General features: G+C 44.7%; 1 protein-coding gene across 2 annotated transcripts in view; it reads left to right on the forward strand.

Moving 5' to 3' along the window:
- Nucleotides 1-18,375: 18,375 nt before the first annotated feature.
- Nucleotides 18,376-26,623, forward strand: part of LOC139392268 (rho family-interacting cell polarization regulator 2-like) — a 144,006-nt gene continuing 135,758 nt past the window's right edge. Inside the window, exon 1 of one of the 2 annotated variants that reach the window (XM_071140132.1) lies at nucleotides 18,376-18,742. In XM_071140132.1, the coding sequence (XP_070996233.1) occupies nucleotides 18,631-18,742 (112 nt within the window). In that variant the 5' untranslated portion in view covers nucleotides 18,376-18,630. The remainder of the gene's footprint in view (nucleotides 18,743-26,623) is intronic. The other variant, XM_071140130.1, reaches the window with a different exon arrangement.

The raw sequence follows: 26,623 nt of genomic DNA on the forward strand, positions 1-26,623 counted from the left end.
TGCAACGTTTTCTGGGGTTTTCAAGCCCAACGGTTTCCCGTGTGTATCAAAAATGGTCCAGCACCCAGAGGACATCCAGTCAACTTGACACAGCTGTGGGAAGCGTTGGAGTCAACATTGTCCACCCTCCCTGTGGAACGCTTTTGACACCTTGTAGAGTGCAGGGGGTGCAGCCTTCTGTGTAGTTGTAATGCACAAGATGTATTACGTGGAAGCCGCAGTATGGTTGTGTTAGCCTGGTCCCAGATCTGTTTGTGGTGTCTTGCCAGCTCTTATGAAACCAGGTTATGGTGGTGTGTCCTTGAAGTTGTTCCTCTCATACCAGTCCCTTATACTCATCACTTCATCCTTCAGATCATTTCACTGAAGCGTTCTCATTCCATTCTTTCATTGCATTCCAATTCCGTTTGCTCAAGTTGTCCATGTTACAGTCTTGCCATTCAATCCTATACAGCTGGTTGTGGCTTATTGTATCTATCTACAGTATATGGTCCATTGACGGTCAAGTTCTAGTCACTCCTAGTAGAGGTTCTGTAATGGTCCTGTTGATGTGTACATGTTGAGTCATTATTCCAGTTTGAGTCTTACTGTCAGTCTGCTTTGTTCCATTTGTATTAGTTAGATTTTATGATGGAGAAATGTACAGTGCACCAAATGACAAACAAGCTTTATAATGCAAAGAGATACTTTGGTATTTTAAATGATTCAGATATGTGATGTGGAATTAAAATGTAATAAATACAATTCTGAACTATGATGTTTATGTTGCATTTTCTGGCTTGCCTTTTAGTGTTATTTTTCATCAATGTAATCTGACCTTGATGGACTGATGGCATTTAGTTACTGTTGCATTTAGGCCACTTTTGACACACACAGGATATGTTACAACATCACGGGTTACTGACATTGTTACAACTGTTACCATGGTTGCTCTTTTGGTGTCCAGAAAAGAATGGGTGTAGGCCCATAGATCTTGTTGACGTTCAGTTTATGCACTTAGTTTAACCTTTTAACTAGGCAAATCAGTTAAGGAAACATTCTTATTTACAATGACTACCTACACCAATCTAAATCTCTATGACTGCTTTGAAATCACCAGCAGTGACCCGTTTAACAGCACTCGATGAATTTAGCTACATTTAGTTACATTTTACTGACATTTTCTTTCAAGCCTATCTGAAGAACCAAACTGACAGCTGCTGACATAGAAATGTAAAAAGGAATGTTTTCAATTGTGTTTTGTATAAGAAAATATACACTTTTGATGCAATTAGATGGTTATCCTATACATAATCTCAGCCATAGACTGGTCATGCATGTCTCACTTTCTGTGGTAACTCGAGTGATGGGTTAGTTCTAGATGGAGTTGCCGATGCGACTCAACACTAAAACAGGAAATAAAGCCGTTCAGATTCACCTTGACAGGGAGTACATGTGCCTAGCTTTGAGTCTGGTCAAGTTTATAATATTTGGTGACCAGAACAAAGCTAAATTCTCACACGAACAAAAGTAATCTGATGATTCGGGGTTACAACTCCTTCCGCATAGCAGACTTTAGAGACAACGTTGAGGCGGAGTCACAGTTTCGACAGCTCGTGAGTTTGTGAGTGAAGTAAGTGACGCTATGTTAGCTGTGCAAGATGCACACAGTGATGAGTAGTGCGGAGCGCAAACAGAACGTGAAGATATCACTGAAAGCTAAATATCGCTGGTTAGACAGAAGTACATTGCTAACGGAGTCTCATAGCTGAACACACAAAAATATATACTTTTAACCTGAGAAGTTATGGCATATTTTGGTGAATGTGTTTCATCTCAATTCAGAGACATGGTCCAAATACATTGAGAGACTTTGAATTTTTTGAGGCAAACGATGTGAATGAGGACAAGACAAAAAGGGCAATTTTACTATCAGCATGTAGAAACACAATATATGGTTTAGTGATGGACTCGGTAGCACCACAGCTTATAACTTATGCAAACCTGATACAGCGTGTTGGAGAACACTTTGATCTCAAACCCAACGTGATAGTAGAGAGGTTTAAAGTCCTGTGGCAGAAGCCCAGGTGAATCAGTAGTAGCGTATGTGGCCAGTCTAAAGCATCAAGCATCACGCTGTGAGTTTGGAGGGGCGTTTCAGAGATCAGCTAGTACGGGGGCGTAGGATGTGAGCAGACACAATGTCGACTACTAGCTATTGCAGAGTTATCATGGAAAACAGCCCTAGGAAAGGTAATAGCAGTAGAGGTAGAAGGCCAGGGGTCACAGACCCTACAAAGTACCAAGAGCCTAAACAAGCTGTCACTGGCCCTGTCTCACCAGCCACGTTCTTATGTAACAGTCTGTTACTGTTGCAAACCCAACCACTCAACTGATAATTGAGGCTTTAAGGAGCAGAATGTCACCTTTGCAACAACAACAAAAAGCGAGGCCATATTGCGCGAGCGTCACCAGTCTAGGGAGACGAGACACCCACTCCAGACTACTAAAAGACAGTCAGGACCCCAAGCCCACCAAGTCGCCGAAACCCGCTCCCCTTCATCTGAGGAAGAAGAGGAGGTGGTGGTTGAGGACGCAGCCTATATAATGGTGATTCAAGAGAAACCCACAAGCCCCCTGTGGACTACGTGGAGTTGGATAACTGCCCAGCCGTGTTCAAGGTGCACACAGCCTCCCGTACCGTTTTGGGAGAACATGCTTTTGCTGACTGTTTGTGCTATTCTTATAACTAATAATATTCTTATGACTCATTTCTGTGTTCTATTCATGTGCTGTTCTATTAACAAATTTCTGTGTTCTATTCATGTGCTGTTCTATTAACCAATTTCTGTGTTCTATTCATGTGCTGTTCTATTAACCAATTTCTATGTTCATGCAAGTCACACAAATCACACCTATCAGTAGCTGCCGTCAGTTTCAAGGTCTCAGCTTAGAGAGGAGAAGCCTCATGAGGTATTGGTCTGTCACATGTTATGAACCAGTATTGGTCTGTCACATGTTATGAACCAGTATTGGTCTGTCACAAGTTATGAACCATTATTGGTCTCTCACATGTTATGAACCAGTATTGGTCGGTCACATGAATAGAACAAACCAGTAATGATTAGTTAATGACGCTAAATCATGCAAATATAACTTGTCTGTGTATAGCTGTATATCAGACAACAGTTGGGACTGTCCTGGCAGAGTTTTCTGACAGACATGTGTACTATGCTGCATTGAGTTGGTTGGAACCTCTCCAGTGAGCTGAGAAATGAACAATGATTCATTTAAGATTGACTTTGAGTGTCCCTGTGTAACAATGTCCACAACATGACCTAAAAGCCAAAGCACCCCAGTTGAAGCTAGGGCCCTCGGCTATAGTGCTGAAGTCATACACAGGAGAGCAGAGCGTCAACGTCCAGTACAAAGGTACACGACTGAAGATTTCAGTGGGTTGATGACAGGGTCCCAATCTGCTGTGAAGAGGTGGATGGCAGTGTTACAACTGGACTGGCGAGGGATGTTCAAAACAATCACGAAGGTCTCAGAGAGCGAGTTGTCCACTACGTTAAACAGGCACGCAGATGTATTCCAAGATCAACTTGGAAAACTAAAAGAGACTGAAGTGCGAATTCAGGTGGAGCCATCCGTTCCCGCCACGCTTCTGCAAAGCCCGCCAAGTGCCGTTCGCACTAGAAACAGAAGGTCGAGGCAGAGTTAGACAGGCTCCAGACCACTGGAATACTGGAACCAATCACCTACTCTGAGTGTGCTGCCCCCATTGTCCCAATAGTGAAGCCTGGTGGAAATATCAGGATTTGTGGAGATTACAAGCTAACTGCCAATTACAGGAGGTTGGTGGCACCATAATTGTGGAGGACAGGCTCGTGGTAATGGTTGGAGTGGAATAGGTGGAATGGCAACAAATACATCAAACACATGGTACTATGGTGCCATTCCATTAGCTCCGTTCCAGCCATTATTATGAGCTGTCCTCCCCTCAGCAGCCTCCACTACTGCCAATGTAGCTTACAGACTGGATCAGTACCCATTGCAATGGATAGAGGAGCTATTCGCAAAGGCATACCACTAGTTGGTGCTGGCTGACGAATCACGCAAAGTGGTTACGATAAACACCCACAAGGGGCTGTGTCAGTACACAACCACCCGTTTGGAGTTTCCTCTGCCTTTGCGATCTTTCAAAGAACAATGGAGAATCTGTTAGTGGGCACCCTACTGTACATATGGATGATGATATGATATGTTTATCACCTGTGTCACTGAGGAAGACCATCTAAAAAAAACTTGAAACATTGCTGTCAAGACTGGAGAGCGCAAGGCTTCGCTTTAAGAAATGGGGCCACAAATGTGGCCATTCTTTCGGATGGGGCCACAGTGTCTCCTGACCCCTCCTGACTCAGCCTCCAGTATTTATGCTGCAGTAGTTTATGTGTCGGGGGGCTAGGGTCACTTTGTTATATCTGGAGTACTTCTCCTGTCTTTTCCGGTGTCCTGTGTGAATTTAAGTATGCTCTCTCTAATTCTCTCTTTCTCTCTTTCTTTCTCTCTCTCTCTCGGAGGACCTGAGCCCTAGGACCATGCCTCAGGACTACCTGGCATGATGACTCCTTGCTGTCCCCAGTCCACCTGGCCGTGCTGCTGCTCCTGTTTCAACTGTTCTGCCTGCGGCTATGGAATCCTGACCTGTTCACCAGACGTGCTACCTGTCCCAGACCTATTATTTGACCATGCTGGTCATTTATGAACATTTGAACATCTTGGCCATGTTCTGTTATAATCGCCTGGTTCCTCTCTAGGTTTCTTCCTAGGTTTTGGCCTTTCTAGGGAGTTTTTCCTAGCCAATGTGCTTCAACACCTGCATTGCTTGCTGTTTGGGGTTTTAGGCTGGGTTTCTGTACAGCACTTTGAGATATCAGCTGATGTACGAAGGGCTATATAAATACATTTGATTTGATTTTGATTTGATTTGAAGAAATCCAAGTGTGTTTTCCTGACCCCTGAAGTGGAGTACTTGGGGGCACAGCCAACAAGCTTCAGCCATTAGACAAGAAAGTGAGAGCAATCAAAGAGGCCACAGAACCCAAGGATGTTTGTGAGCTACGAGTCTACTTTGGGGTGTTAAACTACTATGGTCGCTTTCACACCCCAGAAAACAGATTCCCAGAAATCCAAGGACTTGCTGTCGTCTTCAGAACTACTTGTGCATTACAACATTTCACCAGTATCCGTAGGGATGCCACTTCACCATCCAAACGGACCCTAAACCCCTGTTAGGACTCCTGGGTGAGCTGAAGACCATACACCCATCCCCCTCCGGGCGACTGCAAAGATGGGCCCTCATGTTAGCGCAATACCAATATGAGTTGATGTACAGACCGGGCCCCCCCATCGCTAACGCTAATGGTCTCAGCAGGCTGCCACTGCCAGACATTCCCAAAGACCCCAAAAGTCCCCCTGAATTGTTGTGCTCGCTGAAACAGATCCAAACAGCTCCATTGGCAACTGAAGAAATTAACTGTAAGAGACCCTCTTCTCTCCAAAGTTCAACAAGCTTTCTCTACCCTTAACCTTGTTCTGAACACCTCCAAAACAAAGGTCATGTGGTTTGGTAAGAAGAAGGCTCCTCTTCCCACACGTGTTCTTACTACCTCTGAGGGTTAAAAGCTTGAGGTAGTCACCTCATACAAGTACTTGGGAGTATGTCTAGACAGTACACTGTCCTTCTCTCAGCACATATCAAAGCTGCAGGCTAAAGTTAAATCTAGACTTGATTTCCTAAATCGTAATCGCTCCTCTTTCACCCCAGCTGCCAAACTAACCCTGTTTCAGATGACCATCCTACCCATGCTAGATTACAGAGACATCATTTATAGATCGGCAGGTAAGGGTGCTCTCGAGCAGCTAGATATTCTTTATCATTCGGCCATCAGATTTGCCACCAAGGCTCCTTATAGGACACATCACTGCACTCCTCTGTAAACTGGTCATCTCTGTATACCCGTTACAAGACACACTGGTTGATGCTTATTTATAAAACCCTCTTAGGCCTCACTCCCCCCTATCTGAGATATCTACTGCAGCCCTCATCCTCCACATACAACACCCATTCTGCCAGTCACATTCTGTTAAAGGTCCCCAAAGCACACACATCCCTGGGTCACTCCTCTTTTCAGTTCACTGCAGCTAGCGACGAACGAGCTTCAACAAAAACTCAAACTGGACAGTTTTATCTCAATCTCTTCATTCAAAGATTCAATCATGGATACTCTTACAGACAGTTGTGGCTGCTTTGTGTGATGTATTGTTGTTTCTACCTTCTTCACCTTTGTGCTGTTATCGTCAATGAACTAATCACTTCCAATGAACTAATCACTTCCAATGAACTAATCACTTCCAATGAACTAATCACTTCCAAGGCAGTTATAGTCAATGAACTAATCACTGATCATAATCTTGATGTGATTGGCCTGACTGAAACATGGCTTAAGTCTGATGAATTTACTGTGTTAAATGAGGCCTCACCTGGTTACACTAGTGACCATATTTCCTGCGCATCCCGCAAAGGCGTAGGTGTTGCTAACATTTACTATAGCAAATTTCAATAAAAAAAAATACTGTTTTTATGTTTTGAGCTTCTAGTCATGAAATCTATGCAGCCTACTCAATCACTTTTTATAGCTACTGTTTACAGGCCTCCTGGGCCATATACAGCGTTCCTCACTGAGTTCCCTGAGTCCACAGTCCCAATCCAAAAGGCTTTCGTAGCCATCATCAACTCAGTGGGTTTTGTCCAACATGTCTCCGGACCTACTCACTGCCACAGTCATACTCTGGACCTAGTTTTGTCCCGTGGAATAAATGTTGTGAATCTTAATTAGAATACAAAAATCAGTTAACCACCTAACTGAGGAACTCAATTTAACCTTGCATAATACCCTAGATGCAGTCGCACCAATAAAAACAAAAAACATTTGACATAAGAAACTAGCTCCCTGGTATACAGAAAATACCCGAGCTCTGAAGCAAGCTTCCAGAAAATTGGAACGGAAATGGCGCTACACTAAACTAGAAGTCTTCCGACTAGACAGTACAGTGCAGTATCGAAGAGCCCTCACTGCTGCTTGATCATCCTATTTTTCAAACTTAATTGAGCAAAATAAGAACAATACAACATTTATTTTTGATACTGTCGCAAAGCTTACTAAAAAGAAGCATCAGCCAAAAGAGGATGGCTTTCACTTCAGCAGTGATACATTCATGAACTTCTTTGAGGAAAAGATCATGATCATTAGAAAGCAAATTACGGACTCTTTAAATCTGCGTATTCCTTCAAAGCTCAGTTGCCCTGAGTCTGCACAACTGTGCCAGGACCTAGGATCAAGGGAGACAGTCAAGTGTTTTAGTACTATATCTCTTGACACAATCATGGCCTCTAAACCTTCAAGCTGCATACTGGACCCTATTCCAACTAAACTACTGAAAGAGCTGCTTCCTGTGCTTGGCCCTCCAATGTTGAACATAATAAACGGCTCTCTATCCACCGGATGTGTACCAAACTCACTAAAAGTGGCAGTAATAAAGCCTCTCTTGAAAAAGCCAAACCTTGACCCAGAAAATATAAAAAACTATCGGCCTATATCGAAACTCCCATTCCTCTGAAAAATCTTTAAAAAAGCTATTTGGCAGCAACTCACTGCCTTCCTGAAGACAAACAATGTATACAAAACACTTCAGTCTGGTTTTAGACCCCATCACAGCACTGAGACTGCACTTGTGAAGGTGGTAAATTACCTTTTAATGGCGTCAGACCGAAGCTCTGCCTCTGTCCTCGTGCTCCTAGACCTTAGTGCTGCTTTTGATACCATCGATCACCACATTCTTTTGGAGAGATTGGAAATCCAAATTGGTCTACGCGGACAAGTTCTGGCCTGGTTTAAATCTTGTCTGTCAGAAAGATATCAGTTTGTCTCTGTGGATGGTTTGCCCTATGACAAATCAAATGTACATTTCTGTGTTCCACAAGGCTCCGTTTCAGGACCACTATTGTTTTCACTATATATTTCACCTCTTGGTGATGTCAATCGGAAACATCATGTTAACTTTCACTGCTATGCGGATGACACACAGCTGTACATTTCGATGAAACATGGTGAAGCCCCAAAATTGCCCTCGCTAGAAGCATGTGTTTCAGACATAAGGAAGTGGATGGCGGCAAATGTTCTACTTTTAAACTTGGACAAAACAGAGAGGCTTGTTCAAGGTCCCAATAAACAGAGAGGTCTTCAGTTGGATCTGACAATTAATCTTGATGGTTGTACAGTCATCTCAAATTGTCACGACTTCCACCGAAGTCGGTTCCTCTCCTTGTTTGGGCGGTGTTCGGCGGTCGACGTCACCAGTCTTCTAGCCATTGCCAATCCATTTTTCATTTTCCATTTGTTTTGTCTTGTTTTCCCACACACCTGGTTTACATTCCCTCATTACGTGTTGTGTATTTAACCCTCTGTTCCCCTCATGTCTGTGTGTGAAATTGTTTGTTGTAAGTGCTTGTGACATGTTTGATTGGTGTGTGACGGGTTTTGTACCCATATTTTGTAATTCCTATGGCATTGGTTTTGCTATTAAACTGCTCCGGCTATTACCTAGTTCTGCTCTCCTGCGTCTGACTTCCCTGCCACCAGTTACGCACCCCTTACACAAATAAAACTTAAGGACCTCAGCGTTACTCTGGACCCTGATCTCTCTTTTGATGAACATATCAAGACTGTTTCAAGGGCAGCTTTTTTCCATCTATGTAACATTGCAAAAATCAGAAACTTTCTGTCCAAAAATGATGCAAAAAAATGAATCCATGCTTTTGTCACTTCTAGGTTAGACTACTGCAATGCTCTACTTTCCGGCTACCCGGATAAAGCACTAAATAAACTTCAGTTAGTGCTAAACACGGCTGTCAGAATCCTGACTAGAACCCAAAAATGTGATCATATTACTCCAGTGCTAGCCTCTCTACTGGCTTCCTGTTAAGGCTAGGGCTGATTTCAAGGTTTTACTGCTAACCTACAAAGCACTACATGGACTTGCTCCTACCTATCTTTCCGATTTGGTCCTGCCGTACATGCCTACTTGTACGCTACGGTCACAAGACGCAGGCCTCCTTACTGTCCCTAGAATTTCTAAGCAAACAATTGGAAGCAGGGCTTTCTCCTATAGAGCTCAATTTTTATGGAATGTTCTGCCTACCCATGTGAGAGACGCAGACTCGGTCTCAATCTTGAAGTCTTTATTGAAGACTCATCTCTTCAGTAGGTCCTATGATTGAGTGTAGTCTGGCCCAGGAGTGTGAAGGTAAAGGCACTGGAGCAAAGAACCACCCTTGCTGTCTCTGCCTGGCCAGTTCCCCTCTCTCCAACGGGATTCTCTGTCTCTAACCCTATTACAGGGGCTGAGTCACTGGCTTACTGGTGCTCTTCCATGCCATCCCTGGGAGGGGTGCGTCACTGACGTGATCTTCCTGTCCGAGTTGGCGCCCCCCCTTGGGTTGTGCCGTGGCGGAGATCTTTGTGGGCTATACTCGGCCTTGTCTCAGGATGGTAAGTTGGTGGTTGAAGATATCCATCTAGTGGTGTGGGGGCTGTGCTTGGCAAAGTGATATACTGCCTGTTTGGCCCTGTCCGGGGGTATCGTTGAATGGGGCCACAGTGTCTCCTGACCCCTCCTGTCTCAGCCTCCAGTATTTATGCTGTAGTAGTTTATGTGTCGGGGGTTATCTGGTGTCCTGTGTGAATTTAAGTATGCTCTCTCTAATTCTCTTTATCTATTTTTCTCTTTCTCTCATTCTTTCTTTCTCTTTCTCGGAGGACCTGAGCCCTAGGACCATGCCTCAGGACTACCTGGCCTGATTGACTCCTTGCTGTCCCTAGTCCACCTGGCCCTGCTGCTGCTCCAGTTTCAACTGTTCTGCTTGCGGCTATGGAACCCTGACCTGTTCACCGGATGTGCTACCTGTCCCAGACCTGCTGTTGTCAACTCTCTAGAGACAACAGGAGTGGTAGAGATACTCTGAATGACTGGCTATGAAAAGCCAACTGACATTTACTCCTGAGGTGCTGACCTGTTGCACCCTCGACAACTACTGTGATTATTATTATTTGACCCTGCTGGTCATCTATGAACATTTGAACATCTTGGCAATGTTCTGTTATCATCTCCACCTGACTCAGCCAGAAGAGGACTGGCCACCCCTCATTGCCTGATTCCACTCTAGGTTTCTTCCTAGGTTCTGGCCTTTCTAGGGAGTTTTTCCTAGCCACTGTGCTTCTACACCTGCATTGCTTGCTGTTTGGTGTTTTAGGCTGTGTTTCTGTACAGCACTTTGTGACATCAGCTGATGTAAGAAGAGCTTTATAAATACATTTGATTGATTGATTGCTTTTGACTGTGCCAAATAATGTTTGTACCATGTTTCGTGCTGCCACCATGTTGTGTTGCTGCCATGTTGTTGTTATGTTGTGTTGCTACCATGCTGTGTTGTCATGTGTTGCTGCCTTGCTATGTTGTTGTCTTAGGTCTCTCTTTATGTCGTGTTGTGTTGTCTCTCTTGTTGTGATGTGTGTTTTGTCCTATATTTATATTGTATTTATTTATTTATTTGAATCCCCCGTCCCCGCCGGAGGCCATTTGCCTTTTGGTAGGCCGTCATTGTAAATAAGAATGTGTTCTTAAGTGACTTGCCTAGTTAAATCAAAATAAAATGAAGTAAAAAAGTCAGCCGCTTTGTCCAGGAGGGATGGCCGGCCCACTGTACTACAGAGGAGTAGCAGCCATATTCTAAAAGGAGAAACTAACTCTCAGTGGAGGACAGCATCCTGCTTTTGGGCCTTGGAGTCATGGTTCCACCTCTACTGGAGGAACTCCACAAGTCACAGCCAGGAGTATCCAGAATGAAAGCCACAGCAAGAGCTCACATGTGGTGGCTGTGATTGGACAAAGTGGTGGAAGAGCAGGTGCAGTTATGTGCTACTTGCCAGCAGGTACAAAATGCTCCAGCTCCCATCAACCCTTGGGAGTGGCCTGGAAGACCCTGGACTCGCATTCACATTGACTGTGCAAGATATTTCCTTGGGGAGATGTTCTTGTTGGTTGTGGATGCTCACTCCAAATGGCTTGAAGTTTTCCCAGTCCGCACTGCAAACTCAGCAACAACAATTGAGCACCTCAGGGAAGTGTTCAGCACTCATGGTTTTCCCCATACAGTCATATCAGACAATGCAGCTATCTTATGAGTACGGAGTTCAAGGCCTTTCTGGCAAACAATGGTATTCGCCATATCACCTCCGCCACCTACCACCGCTCCACGAATGGCTTAGTGGAGAAGGCAGTCCAGACAATGAAAAGAGCCTTGAAAGAGGCAACAGGAGGTACATTGAAAACCAGAGTTTCCCCATTTCCTGGCAGCCTACCGCTTTACACCACAACCGGGATGTGTCCAGCTGAGATTATGTTTGGGACCTACTGGAACGGATGGCCACCAACAGGAAAAGCAGTGAACACGTCAGCTTGCTGGAGGCTGATCGCCTGTCTGGGTCAGGAACTTCTCAGGGAATGACAAATGGACACCAGGAATGGTGGTCACCACACAGGCCCTCTCTCAGTGGAGTGGATGTTGCTGGGAAGGTGATGAGCACCACGTGGATCACCTGCTGGTGAGGAGGGGGAGCCCAAGGTCAGCCTCCCATCTGGGCTGGGACGATGATGGAGTGGCCATAGGGCAGCTCCATATACCTGTTTCCATCCCACAGGCAGCTCAATTGCCTGCTGTGAGGGACGCAAAGACAGACATTGTCTGACGCTCAGACAAAGCCGGCAAAACCCCAGAAAGAATGGACTTATAGTTAGTTACTGGGCAGTACATTGCTGCCACATTCCTACCCGAACTGGTTCTTTCCACCGTTTTTGACTATGATTAGTTCAAAAAGATATCCCCCCGGTTGATGTTTCTTTGGGCTCAGTTAAGTCTGTTTGGACTATGGCTGGAGGGATGTGGTAACCTGAGTGATGGGTCAGTTCTAGAAGAAGCTGATGTTTCTTTGGGCTCAGTAAAGTGTGTTTGGACTATGGCTGGAGGGATGTGGTAACCTGAGTGATGGGTCAGTTCTAGATGGAGTTGATGTTTCTTTGGGCTAAGTTAAGTCTGTTTTGACTATGGCTGGAGGGATGTGGTAACCTGAGTGATGGGTCAGTTCTAGATGAAGCTGATGTTTCTTTGGGCTCAGTTAAGTCTGTTTTGACTATGGCTGGAGGGATGTGGTAACCTGAGTGATGGGTCAGTTCTAGATGGAGTTGCCGATGCGACTGTAAGCGACTCAACACTAAAACAGGAAATAAAGAAGTTCAGCTTCACCTTGACAGGGAGTACATGTGCCTAGCTTTGAGTCTGGTCAAGTTTATAACACATTCGATTGTTCTTTTGTCATCTTGTTTTAGACCTAGAAATCCTACAAGGAGAATTTGATACAATACCATTTAGATAAACATCCTGCCGACTGCATCCCGTTAGACAAATGCAACATCTTCTTTACAGTTCAATTCCCTGAGAAGACGAGCCAAATATTACAGCTACTGGCTGGGCCATATTTCATTTCTTTGCACCATCTAGAGGTAGTTTATAAAAAGTTCAGTTTGTTGAGGGACGAGTTAGTCAATGTTGTGGAGTACTTGTCTGCATTCAGGTGATTTGAAAAACCCCAAACTATCAGTAAATGTCATCCAAAAGTTTTTGGTTCTGTATTCTCTCTCTTTTTTGTTGGTGTCATGGCAACTTGCTATTTAATGTAAAGATCTCTCTCTTATTCCATCCAGAGCTGTTTACCAAGTCCCTTCACCTTCCAATCAAATTCATTCGTTTGTCTTACATGAAGTGATTGTGAAGCGTAAACAATTCCACGGATGAATGACTGACATTTTAATGTGTTTGGAGTCTTTTAATGCAACTTTTGATTGTTGTCAATGGGAAGGTATACAGCAGATATGCTGTACACCTTTGACATTTATGAATTCTTCTGGACAGATTAGACCTATTTCCCTCGCATTATTTATGTCACTCTTGGTGAAGTCACTTAATCTTCGACTTTTTGCCTTTTTACTCAAGATATCTGCATGACTATGGATTCCAATCCAGTGACATTTTGACAAATAAACTGACCAACTTGATACAGTCCAGCCACAGGACTGAGTTGAGGGTTTTTAAAAGGAAATCCTTGTTGGTGTTTCCTACCTTCGTTTGTAGCTTACAGGATGTATACATCTACAGTACATTCGGAAAGTATTCAGACCCCTTGACTTTTTCCACATTTTGTTACAGTACGTCCTTATTTTAAAATGGATTAAATAGTTTATTTCCCCCTCATCAATCTACACATCATACCCCTTTAATGACAAAGCATAAACTATACTTAGAAAATACTGAAATATCACATTTACATAAGTATTCAGACCCTTTACTCAGTACTGTGTTGAAGAACCTTCGGCAGCGATTACAACCTCGAGTCTTCTTGGGTATGGTACAAGCTTGCCACACCTGTATTTGGGGAGTTTCTCCCATTCTCCTCTGAAGAGCCTCTCAAGCTCTGTCAGGTTGAATGGGGAGCATCGCTGAACAGTTATTTTCAGGTCTCTCCAGAGACATTCGATAGGGTTCACACCCAAGCTCTGGTTGGGCCACTCAAGAATATTCAGAGACTTGTCCTGAAGCCACCTGTTTCGGGTCGTTGTTCCACTCTGGAGCTGTTTTTCATCAAGGATCTCTCTGTACTTTGCACTGTTCATCTTTAACTCGATCCAGATTAGTCTCCCAGTCCCTGCCGCTGAAAAACATCCCCACAGCATGATGCTGCCACCACCATGCTTCACCGTAGGGATGGTGCCAGGTTTCCTCTAGACGTGAAGCTTGGCATTCAGGACAAAGAGTTCAATCTTGGTTTCATCAGACCAGAGAATCTTATTTCTCAAACTTGACCCCCAAAAAACATCTGGGGCAGATGGTTTAGATCCTTTCTTCTATAAGGTTGCAGCCCCTATCATTGCCTAGCCTGTCTCTGACCTTTTTAACCTCTCTCCTCTATGGGGAAGTTCTCATTGCTTGGAAGGCAGCCACCGTGCGTCCTTTATTTAAAGGGAGAAATCAAGCTGATCCTAACTGTTATAGGACAATGTCTATTATGCCCTGTTTATCAAAAGTGTTGGAAAACTAGTCAATAATCAACCGACTGGCTTTCTTGATGTCTGTAGTTTTCTCTCTGGAATGCAATCTGGTTTTCTGCTCAGGTTATGCATGCGTCACTGCAACCTTAAAGGTCCTAAATGATGTCACCATTGCCCTTGATTCTAAACAATAATGTGCAGCTATTCTTATTGACTTGGCCAAAGTTTTGATATGGTAGACCATTCCATTCTTGTGGGCCAGCTAAGGAGTATTGGTGTCTCTGAGGGGTCTTTGGTCTGGTTTGCTAACTATCTCTCTCAAAGAGTGCAGTGTATAAAGTCAGAACATCTGCTGTCTCAGCCACTGCCTGTCACCAAGGGAGTACCCCAAGGTTCAATCCTAGGCTGCAAACTCTTCTCAATTTACATAAACAACATAGCTCAGGCAGTAGGAAGCTCCCTCATCCATTTACAGTGCCTTGCGAAAGTATTCGGCCCCCTTGAACTTTGCGACCTTTTGCCACATTTCAGGCTTCAAACATAAAGCATACATAAACACGCCCAATTTTTCAGTTTTTGATTTGTTAAAAAAGTTTGAAATATCCAATAAATGTCGTTCCACTTCATGATTGTGTCACAGTTTTATATCTTTATGTTTGAAGCCTGAAATGTGGCAAAAGGTCGCAAAGTTCAAGGGGGCCGAATACTTTCGCAAGGCACTGTATATGCAGATGATAGTCTTATACTCAGCTGGCCCCTCCAAGGATTTTGTGTTAACAAACGCTCTACATCAAAGCTTGCTTAGTGTCCAACAAGCTGTCTCTGCCCTTAACCTTGTTTGAACATCTCCAAAACAAAGGTCATGTGGTTTGGTAAGAAGAATGCCCCTCTCCCCACAGGTGTTATTTCTACCTCTGAGGGTTTAGAGCATGAGGTAGTCACCTCATACAGACGGTACACTGTCCTTCTCTCAGCACATATCAAAGCTGCAGGCTGAAGTTAAATCTAGACTTGGTTTCCTATATCGTAATCGCTCCTCTTTCACCCCAGCTGCCAAACTAACCCTGTTTCAGATGACCATCCTACCCATAGATTATGGAAAATTATTTTCTAGATCAGCAGGTAAGAGTGCTCTCGAGCAGCTAGATGTTCTTTACCATTCATTTACCATCAGATTTGCCACCAATGCTCCTTATAGGACACATCACCGCACTCCTCTGTAAACTGGTCATGTCTGTATACCCGTTACAAGAACCACTGGTTGATGCTTATTTATAAAACCCTCTTAGGCCTCCCTCCCCCCCATCTGAGATATCTACTGCAGCCCTCATCCTCCACATACAACACCCATTCTGCCAGTCACATTCTTCATTCAAAGACTCAATCATGGACACTCTTACTGACAGTTGTGGCTGCTTTGTGTGATGTATTGTCGTCTCTACCTTCTTGCCCTTTGTGCTGTTGTCTGTGCCCAATAATGTTTGTACTATGTTTTGTGCTGCTACCATGTTGTTGTCGTGTTGTGTTGCTACTATGCTGTGTTGTCATGTGTTGCTGCCATGCTCTGTCGTTTTTTTAGGTCTCTCTTTATGTAGTGTGGTGGTGTCTCTCTTGTCATGATGTGAGTTTTGTCCTATATTAGAATTTTTAATCCCAGCCCCCGTCCCCACAGGAGGCCTGATGCCTTTTGGTAGGCCGTCGTTGTAAATAAGAATTTGTTCTTGACTGACTTGTCTAGTGAAATAAAGGTTAAGTAAAAATAAAAATTAATACATTTGCAAAAATGTATTGTGTGTAGATAGATGAGGATTTTTTTATTTATTTAATCCTTTTTAGAATATGGTTGGTAGGTAACAAAATGTCTAAATGGTCAAGGGGTCTGAATAGTTTCGAATGCACAGTATGTGTAAAGCATGTTCCTTTGCATGTCTAAAGTTTAACTTCACAATGATCGATCATCACTTTAAAAGGACCATCACTTTACAGAACAACATAGGCATTTCTGTCTCAATCTTTAGTACTGGTGCACTGGGATCTTTTAGTAGGAATGTTATATTTGGGTGTTTGAAAACTTCTGAATTTCAACTCGATTTTAATTTAATCTCTAACATGGTGTACAGCTTGTCACTGGTTCATATTTCTAAGTACTATACTGTATATAATACTATACTGTATATAATACTGTACTGTATATAGGACTATACTGTATATAATACTATACTGTATATAATGCTATACTGTATATAATACTATACTGTATATAATACTGTACTGTATATAGTACTATACTGTATATAATACTATACTGTATATAATACTATACTGTATATAATAGACAGAGAATGGTTTTCACTTTTTGTAAATGTGTGATCTGTCAGATCAAATGGAGGCTATTTTTTGATAGTATTGTGCAGCCTTCTATGTGGTTGTAATGCACAAGATGTATTACGTGGGAGATGCAGAATGGTTGTGGGCGCCCAGTCTAGTCAGCATGTTACTGTCTAAATGTTAATGTCAAACAAATGCATTGCACGGTGCACATGGAAACCTACCTCCCAGTCCCTTATACTCATCACTTCATCCTTCAGATTAGGTTATGGTGGTGTGTCCTTGAAGTTGTTCCTCTCATACCAGTCCCTTATACCCATCACTTCATCCTTCAGATTAGGTTATGGTGGTGTGTCCTTGAAGTTGTTCCTCTCATACCAGTCCCTTATACCCATCACTTCATCCTTCAGATTAGGTTATGGTGGTGTGTCCTTGAAGTTGTTCCTCTCATACCAGTCCCTTATACCCATCACTTCATCCTTCAGATTAGGTTATGGTGGTGTGTCCTTGAAGTTGTTCCTCTCATACCAGTCCCTTATACCCATCACTTCATCCTTCAGATTAGGTTATGGTGGTGTGTCCTTGAAGTTGTTCCTCTCATACCAGTCCCTTATACCCATCACTTCATCCTTCAGATCATTTCACTGAAGCGTTCTCATTCCATTCTTTCATTGCATTCCAATTCCGTTTGCTCAAGTTGTCCATGTTACAGTCTTGCCATTCAATCCTATACAGCTGGTTGTGGTCAATATGTTGTGGCTTATTGTATCTATCTACAGTATATGGTCCATTGACGGTCAAGTTCTAGTCACTCCTAGTAGAGGTTCTGTTATGGTCCTGTTGATGTGTACATGTTGAGTCATTATTCCAGTTTGAGTCTTACTGTCAGTCTGCTTTGTTCCATTTGTATTAGTTAGATTTTATGATGGAGACGTGTACAGTGCACCAAATGAAAATGAACAAGCTTTACAATGAAAAGGGATATACTTTGTGGTATTAAATAATTCAGATGCGTGACGTGGAATTAAAATGAAATAAAGATGTGAAAATAGACAGTTCTGAGATGTGTTTTAGAGATGTTTGAATGACTTGAAGCTGAGCAGAGACACTGGAAGTGTCATGCTTTTTGATATTGATACCAACTTTCTATTTTTGTCTTTCCAGCCAGACGTATGGAGCCTCTGAGTATGGCTTGCAAAACTAGGCTTAGTTACAGTATAAGAAGTGATGATACATGACATGCAATGACAGGGTCATCCACTAGAGGTCCCTCTAGTGCAACATACATCTCAAAGCAACCACATGATGGATTTGCATGGTCATTGGGTTGTAGGCAAGGTACATGTCAACTCGTCTGTTGTTATTCAGCCCTGAAGATGATCTTCTGTGTTTATTTGTGATGACAGTGCAGTAGGTCCTGTATAGTGCATTTGTGTGTGTGAGTCAGTATGAGTGTGTTTGTGTGTATGAGTTAGTATGAGTGTGTTTGTGTGTATGAGTCAGTATGAGTGTGTTTGTGTGTATGAGTCAGTATGAGTGTGTTTGTGTGTATGAGTCAGTATGAGTGTGTTTGTGTGTATGAGTCAGTATGAGTGTGTTTGTGTGTATGAGTCAGTATGAGTGTGTTTGCATGACTGCTCTTTCTCTTGTCCTAACCCCTCCCTTCAGGTTTGTACAGGATGGTAGTGGGTCACGTTTCAGCAGGGTGTGCAACTCCTCTCCTTGTCTCAGATGCAGCCCGTCGATAGGTGCTGAGGCCTGGGGAGTGGGTGTGTTTCTCTCTGTGTCCCTGAGCCTCCCGCCCAGCCCAGGGAGTTGGGTTCCACTGACTCATGAATTAAAGACAGAGCTGAGAGACCATCCACACCATCACAGTGTTCTCACTAGACTCCCTGGTAGCGCCAGAACTGGCTGTAAACAAGCAGACCGACCAGCCAGTCAGTCAGTCTGACTCGGAGATCCATATCAGCTTCATATCCTAGCAGGTAGCTTTTCCAGCACCCGAGACTGCCAGGGACAGGCTCTGAAACGGTCCACTACATCCCAGGGATGAGCTCCTGTCTCTGGGATGAGGCAGCGTGGAGCACCGGGTGATGGTGAATGACTAGGACCACGGCACACTGCTGGCACCAGGCCATGGAACTGTCTAGACGGCTGCACTGGATCCGCAACCGGCCCTGGAGGGCCCGGGCCCGCCGCAGGGAGTTCAGCAGTGAGTAGTAGTGTGTGTGTGTGTGTGTGTATGTATGTATGTGTGTGTATGTATGTGTGTGTGTGTGTGTGTGTGTGTGTGTGTGTGTGTGTGTGTGTGTGTGTGTGTGTGTGTGTGTGTGTGTGTGTGTGTGTGTGTGTGTGTGTGTGTGTGTGTGTGTGTGTGTGTGTGACTGTGTCTATGGGCTCTGAGTGAGTAGAGAGAGGCTTCTTGCTGCTCGTTTAGTATGCACTGTGAAACGGAGCACACAGATGAAGTCGTTAGTCAGTCAGTCAGCAGATTGAGTGCTGTAGCTGGAGATACAGTGCTGTGAAATAGTTCTGGAGACACGAACAGTCAGGAGTTATAGTCCATGTTAATGGGTATAGCTCATATATTCTGTCATGGAGCCTTGTGTTAGACATACCCAGCCATTAGATGTCCCCTGAGAGCTAGAGATAAAGGGGTGGAGTGGGGGAGTCTGGTTATACAGGGATGTAGTGGTGGAGTCTGGTAGTACAGGGATGTAGTGGTGGAGTATGGTAGTACAGGGATGTAGTGGTGGAGTCTGGTTGTACAGGGGTGTAGTGGTGGAGTCTGGTTGTACAGGGGTGTAGTGGTGGAGTCTGGCTGTACAGTGATGTAGTGGTGGAGTCTGGTTGTACAGGGGTGTAGTGGTGGAGTCTGGTAGTACAGGGATGTAGTGGTGGAGTCTGGTAGTACAGGGATGTAGTGGTGGAGTCTGGTTGTACAGGGATGTAGTGGTGTAGTCTGGAGATATAGGGATGTAGTGGTGGAGTCTGGTTGTACAGGGATGTAGTGGTGTAGTCTGGAGATATAGGGATGTAGTGGTGTAGTTTGGAGATAAAGGGATGTAGTGGTGTAGTCTGGTTGTACAGGGATGTAGTGGTGGAGTCTGGTTGTACAGAGATGTAGTGGTGTAGTCTGGTTGTACAGGGATGTAGTGGTGGAGTCTGAAGATAAAGGGATGTAGTGGTGGAGTCTGGTTATACAGGGATGTAGTGATGGAAACTGGATTTACAGGGATATAGTGGTGTAGTCTGGTTGTACAGGGATGTAGTGGTGGAGTCTGAAGATAAAGGGATGTAGTGGTGGAGTCTGGTTATACAGGGATGTAGTGATGGAAACTGGATTTACAGGGATATAGTGGTGTAGTCTGGAGATATAGGGATGTAGGGGTGTAGTTTGGAGATAAAGGGATGTAGTGGTGTAGTCTGGTTGTACAGGGATGTAGTGGTGGAGTCTGGTTGTACAGGGGTGTAGTGGTGGAGTCTGGTTGTACAGGGATGTAGTGGTGGAGTCTGGTTGTACAGGGGTGTATTGGTGGAGTCTGGTTGTACAGGGGTGTAGTGGTGGAGTCTGGTTGTACAGGGATGTAGTGGTGGAGTCTGGTTGTACAGGGATGTAGTGGTGTAGTCTGGTTGTACAGGGATGTAGTGGTGGAGTCTGAAGATAAAGGGATGTAGTGGTGGAGTCTGGTTATACAGGGATGTAGTGATGGAAACTGGATTTACAGGGATATAGTGGTGTAGTCTGGAGATATAGGGATGTAGGGGTGGAGTCTGGTTGTACAGGGATGTAGATTTAGTGGTGTAGTCTGGTTATACAGGGATGTAGTGGTGGAGTCTGGTTGTACAGGGATGCAGTGGTGGAGTCTGGTTGTACAGGGATGTAGTGGTGGAGTCTGGTTGTACAGGGATGTAGTGTAGTGGTGTAGTATGTTTATATAGGGATGTAGATTTAGTGGTGGAGTCTGGTTATACAGGGATGTAGTGGTGGAGTCTGGTTGTACAGGGATGTAGATTTAGTGGTGGAGTCTGGTTATACAGGGATGTAGTGGTGGAGTCTGGAGATAAAGGATGTAGTGGTGGAGTCTGGTTGTACAGGGATGTAGATTTAGTGGTGGAGTCTGGTTATACAGGGATGTAGTGGTGGAGTCTGGAGATAAAGGGACGTAGTGTAGTGGTGGAGTCTGGTTGTACAGGGATGTAGTGGTGGAGTCTGGTTGTACAGGGATGTAGTGGGGGAGTCTGGTTGTACTGTGATGTAGTGGTGGAGTCTGGTTGTACAGGGATGTAGTGGTGGAGTCTGGTTGTACATGGATGTAGTGGGGGAGTCTGGAGATAATGTGATATAGTGGTGGAGTCTGGTTGTACAGGGATGTAGTGAGGGAGTCTGGTTGTACAGTGATGTAGTGGGGGAGTCTGGTTGTACACGGATGTAGTGGTGGAGTCTGGAGATAAATTATGTAGTGGTGGAGTCTGGTTGTACAGGGATGTAGATTTAGTGGTGGAGTCTGGTTATACTGTGATGTAGTGGTGGAGTCTGGTTGTACAGGGATGTAGTGGTGGAGTCTGGTTGTACATGGATGTAGTGGAGGAGTCTGGAGATAATGTGATATGGTGGTGGAGTCTGATTTTACAGGGATGTAGTGAGGGAGTCTGGTTGTACAGTGATGTAGTGGGGGAGTCTGGTTGTACACGGATGTAGTGGTGGAGTCTGGTTATACAGGGATGTAGTGGTGTAGTCTGGAGATAAAGGATGTGGTGGTGGAGTCTGGTTGTACAGGGATGTAGATTTAGTGGTGGAGTCTGGTTATACTGTGATGTAGTGGTGGAGTCTGGTTGTACAGGGATGTAGTGGTGTAGTCTGGTTGTACATGGATGTAGTGGGGGAGTCTGGAGATAATGTGATATAGTGGTGTAGTCTGGTTGTACAGGGATGTAGTGGTGGAGTCTGAAGATAAAGGGATGTAGTGTAGTGGTGGAGTCTGGAGATAATAGGATGTAGTGTTGGAGTCTGGTTATACAGGGATGTAGTGATGGAAACTGGATTTACAGGGATATAGTGGTGTAGTCTGGAGATATAGGGATGTAGGGGTGGAGTCTGGTTGTACAGGGATGTAGATTTAGTGGTGTAGTCTGGTTATACAGGGATGTAGTGGTGGAGTCTGGTTATACAGGGATATAGTGGTGGAGTCTGGTTGTACAGGGATGTAGTGGTGGAGTCTGGTTGTACAGGGATGTAGATTTAGTGGTGTAGTCTGGTTATATAGTGATGTAGATTTAGTGGTGTAGTCTGGTTATACAGGGATGTAGTGGTGGAGTCGTTGTACAGGGATGTAGTGGTGGAGTCTGGTTATACAGGGATGTAGTGGTAGAGTCTGGTTGTACAGGGATGTAGTGGTGGAGTCTGATTGTACAGGGATGTAGTGGTGGAGTCTGGTTGTACAGGGATGTAGTGGTGGAGTCTGGTTGTAAAGGGATGTAGTGTAGTGGTGTAGTCTGGAGATAAATTATTGTAGCTGTTTAGTCTGGATATGAATTGATGTAGTGGTGGAGTCTGGTTATACAGGGATGTAGTGGGGGAGTCTGGAGATAATGTGATATAGTGGTGGAGTCTGGTTGTACAGGGATGTAGTGAGGGAGTCTGGTTGTACAGGGATGTAGTGGTGGAGTCTGGTTGTACTGTGATGTAGTGGTGGAGTCTGGTTGTACAGGGATGTAGTGTGGGAGTCTGGTTGTACATGGATGTAGTGGGGGAGTCTGGAGATAATGTGATATAGTGGTGTAGTCTGGTTGTACAGGGATGTAGTGGTGGAGTCTGAAGATAAAGGGATGTAGTGTAGTGGTGGAGTCTGGAGATAATAGGATGTAGTGGTGGAGTCTGGTTATACAGGGATGTAGTGGTGGAGTCTGGTTGTACAGGGATGTAGATTTAGTGGTGGAGTCTGGTTATACTGTGATGTAGTGGTGGAGTCTGGTTGTACATGGATGTAGTGGGGGAGTCTGGAGATAATGTGATATAGTGGTGGAGTCTGGTTGTACAGGGATGTAGTGAGGGAGTCTGGTTGTACAGGGATGTAGTGGTGGAGTCTGGTTGTACTGTGATGTAGTGGTGGAGTCTGGTTGTACAGGGATGTAGTGGTGGAGTCTGGTTGTACAGGGATGTAGTGGTGGAGTCTGGTTGTACAGGGATGTAGATTTAGAGGTTTAGTCTGGTTATACAGGGATGTAGATTTAGTGGTGTAGTCTGGTTATACAGGGATGTAGTGGTGGAGTCTGGTTATACAGGGATGTAGTGGTAGAGTCTGGTTGTACAGGGATGTAGTGGTGGAGTCTGGTTATACAGGGATGTAGTGTCGTGGTGTAGTCTGTTTATATAGGGATGTAGTGGTGGAGTCTGGAGATAAATTATTGTAGCTGTTTAGTCTGGATTTAAATTGATGTAGTGGTGGAGTCTGGTTGTACAGGGATGTAGTGGTGTAGTCTGGAGATAAAGGATGTAGTGGTGGAGTCTGGTTGTACAGGGATGTAGTGGTGGAGTCTGGTTGTACATGGATGTAGTGGGGGAGTCTGGAGATAATGTGATATAGTGGTGGAGTCTGGTTGTACAGGGATGTAGTGATGGAGTCTGGTTGTACTGTGATGTAGTGGGGGAGTCTGGTTGTACACGGATGTAGTGGTGGAGTCTGGTTGTACAGGGATGTAGTGAGGGAGTCTGGTTGTACAGGGATGTAGTGGTGGAGTCTGGAGATAAAGGGATGTAGTGGTGGAGTCTGGAGATAAAGGGATGTAGTGGTGGAGTCTGGTTGTACAGGGATGTAGTGGTGTAGTCTAGTTGTACAGGGATGTAGTGGTGGAGTCTGGTCATACAGGGACGTGGTGTAGTGGTGGAGTCTGGAGATAAAGGGATGTAGTGGTGGAGTCTGGAGATAATAGGATGTAGTGGTGGAGTCTGGTTATACAGGGATGTAGTGATGGAAACTGGATTTACAGGGATATAGTGGTGTAGTCTGGAGATATAGGGATGTAGGGGTGGAGTCTGGTTGTACAGGGATGTAGATTTAGTGGTGTAGTCTGGTTATACAGGGATGTAGTGGTGGAGTCTGGTTATACAGGGATATAGTGGTGGAGTCTGGTTGTACAGGGATGTAGTGGTGGAGTCTGGTTGTACAGGGATGTAGATTTAGTGGTGTAGTATGTTTATATAGGGATGTAGTGGTTTAGTCTGGAGATAAAGGGATGTAGTGGTGGAGTCTGGTTGTACAGGGATATAGTGGTGGAGTCTGGTTGTACAGGGATGTAGTGGTGGAGTCTGGTTGTACAGGGATGTAGATTTAGTGGTGTAGTCTGGTTATATAGGGATGTAGATTTAGTGGTGTAGTCTGGTTATACAGGGATGTAGTGGTGGAGTCGTTGTACAGGGATGTAGTGGTGGAGTCTGGTTATACAGGGATGTAGTGGTAGAGTCTGGTTGTACAGGGATGTAGTGGTGGAGTCTGATTGTACAGGGATGTAGTGGTGGAGTCTGGCTGTACAGGGATGTAGTGGTGGAGTCTGGTTGTACAGGGATGTAGTGTAGTGGTGTAGTCTGGAGATAAATTATTGTAGCTGTTTAGTCTGGATATGAATTGATGTAGTGGTGGAGTCTGGTTATACAGGGATGTAGTGGGGGAGTCTGGAGATAATGTGATATAGTGGTGGAGTCTGGTTGTACAGGGATGTAGTGAGGGAGTCTGGTAGTACAGGGATGTAGTGGTGGAGTCTGGTTGTACTGTGATGTAGTGGTGGAGTCTGGTTGTACAGGGATGTAGTGTGGGAGTCTGGTTGTACATGGATGTAGTGGGGGAGTCTGGAGATAATGTGATATAGTGGTGTAGTCTGGTTGTACAGGGATGAAGTGGTGGAGTCTGAAGATAAAGGGATGTAGTGTAGTGGTGGAGTCTGGAGATAATAGGATTTAGTGGTGGAGTCTGGTTATACAGGGATGTAGTGGTGGAGTCTGGTTGTACAGGGATGTAGATTTAGTGGTGGAGTCTGGTTATACTGTGATGTAGTGGTGGAGTCTGGTTGTACATGGATGTAGTGGGGGAGTCTGGAGATAATGTGATATAGTGGTGGAGTCTGGTTGTACAGGGATGTAGTGAGGGAGTCTGGTTGCACAGGGATGTAGTGGTGGAGTCTGGTTGTACTGTGATGTAGTGGTGGAGTCTGGTTGTACAGGGATGTAGTGGTGGAGTCTGGTTATACTGTGATGTAGTGGTGGAGTCTGGTTGTACAGGGATGTAGTGGTGGAGTCTGGTTGTACAGGGATGTAGTGGTGGAGTCTGGTTGTACAGGGATGTAGATTTAGAGGTTTAGTCTGGTTATACAGGGATGTAGATTTAGTGGTGTAGTCTGGTTATACAGGGATGTAGTGGTGGAGTCTGGTTATACAGGGATGTAGTTGTAGAGTCTGGTTGTACAGGGATGTAGTGGTGGAGTCTGGTTATACAGGGATGTAGTGGTAGAGTCTGGTTGTACAGGGATGTAGTGGTGGAGTCTGATTGTACAGGGATGTAGTGGTGGAGTCTGGTTGTACAGGGATGTAGTGGTGGAGTCTGGTTGTACAGGGATGTAGTGTAGTGGTGTAGTCTGGAGATAAATTATTGTAGCTGTTTAGTCTGGATATGAATTGATGTAGTGGTGGAGTCTGGTTATACAGGGATGTAGTGGGGGAGTCTGGAGATAATGTGATATAGTGGTGGAGTCTGGTTGTACAGGGATGTAGTGAGGGAGTCTGGTTGTACAGGGATGTAGTGGTGGAGTCTGGTTGTACTGTGATGTAGTGGTGGAGTCTGGTTGTACAGGGATGTAGTGTGGGAGTCTGGTTGTACATGGATGTAGTGGGGGAGTCTGGAGATAATGTGATATAGTGGTGTAGTCTGGTTGTACAGGGATGTAGTGGTGGAGTCTGAAGATAAAGGGATGTAGTGTAGTGGTGGAGTCTGGAGATAATAGGATGTAGTGGTGGAGTCTGGTTATACAGGGATGTAGTGGTGGAGTCTGGTTGTACAGGGATGTAGATTTAGTGGTGGAGTCTGGTTATACTGTGATGTAGTGGTGGAGTCTGGTTGTACATGGATGTAGTGGGGGAGTCTGGAGATAATGTGATATAGTGGTGGAGTCTGGTTGTACAGGGATGTAGTGAGGGAGTCTGGTTGTACAGGGATGTAGTGGTGGAGTCTGGTTGTACTGTGATGTAGTGGTGGAGTCTGGTTGTACAGGGATATAGTGGTGGAGTCTGGTTATACTGTGATGTAGTGGTGGAGTCTGGTTGTACAGGGATGTAGTGGTGGAGTCTGGTTGTACAGGGATGTAGATTTAGAGGTTTAGTCTGGTTATACAGGGATGTAGATTTAGTGGTGTAGTCTGGTTATACAGGGATGTAGTGGTGGAGTCTGGTTATACAGGGATGTAGTGGTAGAGTCTGGTTGTACAGGGATGTAGTGGTGGAGTCTGGTTATACAGGGATGTAGTGGTGGAGTCTGGTTATACAGGGATGTAGTGTAGTGGTGTAGTCTGTTTATACAGGGATGTAGTGGTGGAGTCTGGAGATAAATTATTGTAGCTGTTTAGTCTGGATTTAAATTGATGTAGTGGTGGAGTCTGGTTGTACAGAGATGTAGTGGTGTAGTCTGGAGATAAAGGATGTAGTGGTGGAGTCTGGTTGTACAGGGATGTAGTGGTGGAGTCTGGTTGTACATGGATGTAGTGGGGGAGTCTGGAGATAATGTGATATAGTGGTGGAGTCTGGTTGTACAGGGATGTAGTGAGGGAGTCTGGTTGTACTGTGATGTAGTGGGGGAGTCTGGTTGTACACGGATGTAGTGGTGGAGTCTGGTTGTACAGGGATGTAGTGAGGGAGTCTGGTTGTACAGGGATGTAGTGGTGGAGTCTGGAGATAAAGGGATGTAGTGGTGGAGTCTGGAGATAAAGGGATGTAGTGGGATGTACAGGGATGTAGTGGTGTAGTCTAGTTGTACAGGGATGTAGTGGTGGAGTCTGGTCATACAGGGACGTGGTGTAGTGGTGGAGTCTGGAGATAAAGGGATGTAGT

This window comes from Oncorhynchus clarkii, chromosome 32, assembly GCF_045791955.1.
Source record: "Oncorhynchus clarkii lewisi isolate Uvic-CL-2024 chromosome 32, UVic_Ocla_1.0, whole genome shotgun sequence".
In the NCBI taxonomy this organism is placed as follows: Eukaryota; Metazoa; Chordata; class Actinopteri; order Salmoniformes; family Salmonidae; genus Oncorhynchus; species Oncorhynchus clarkii.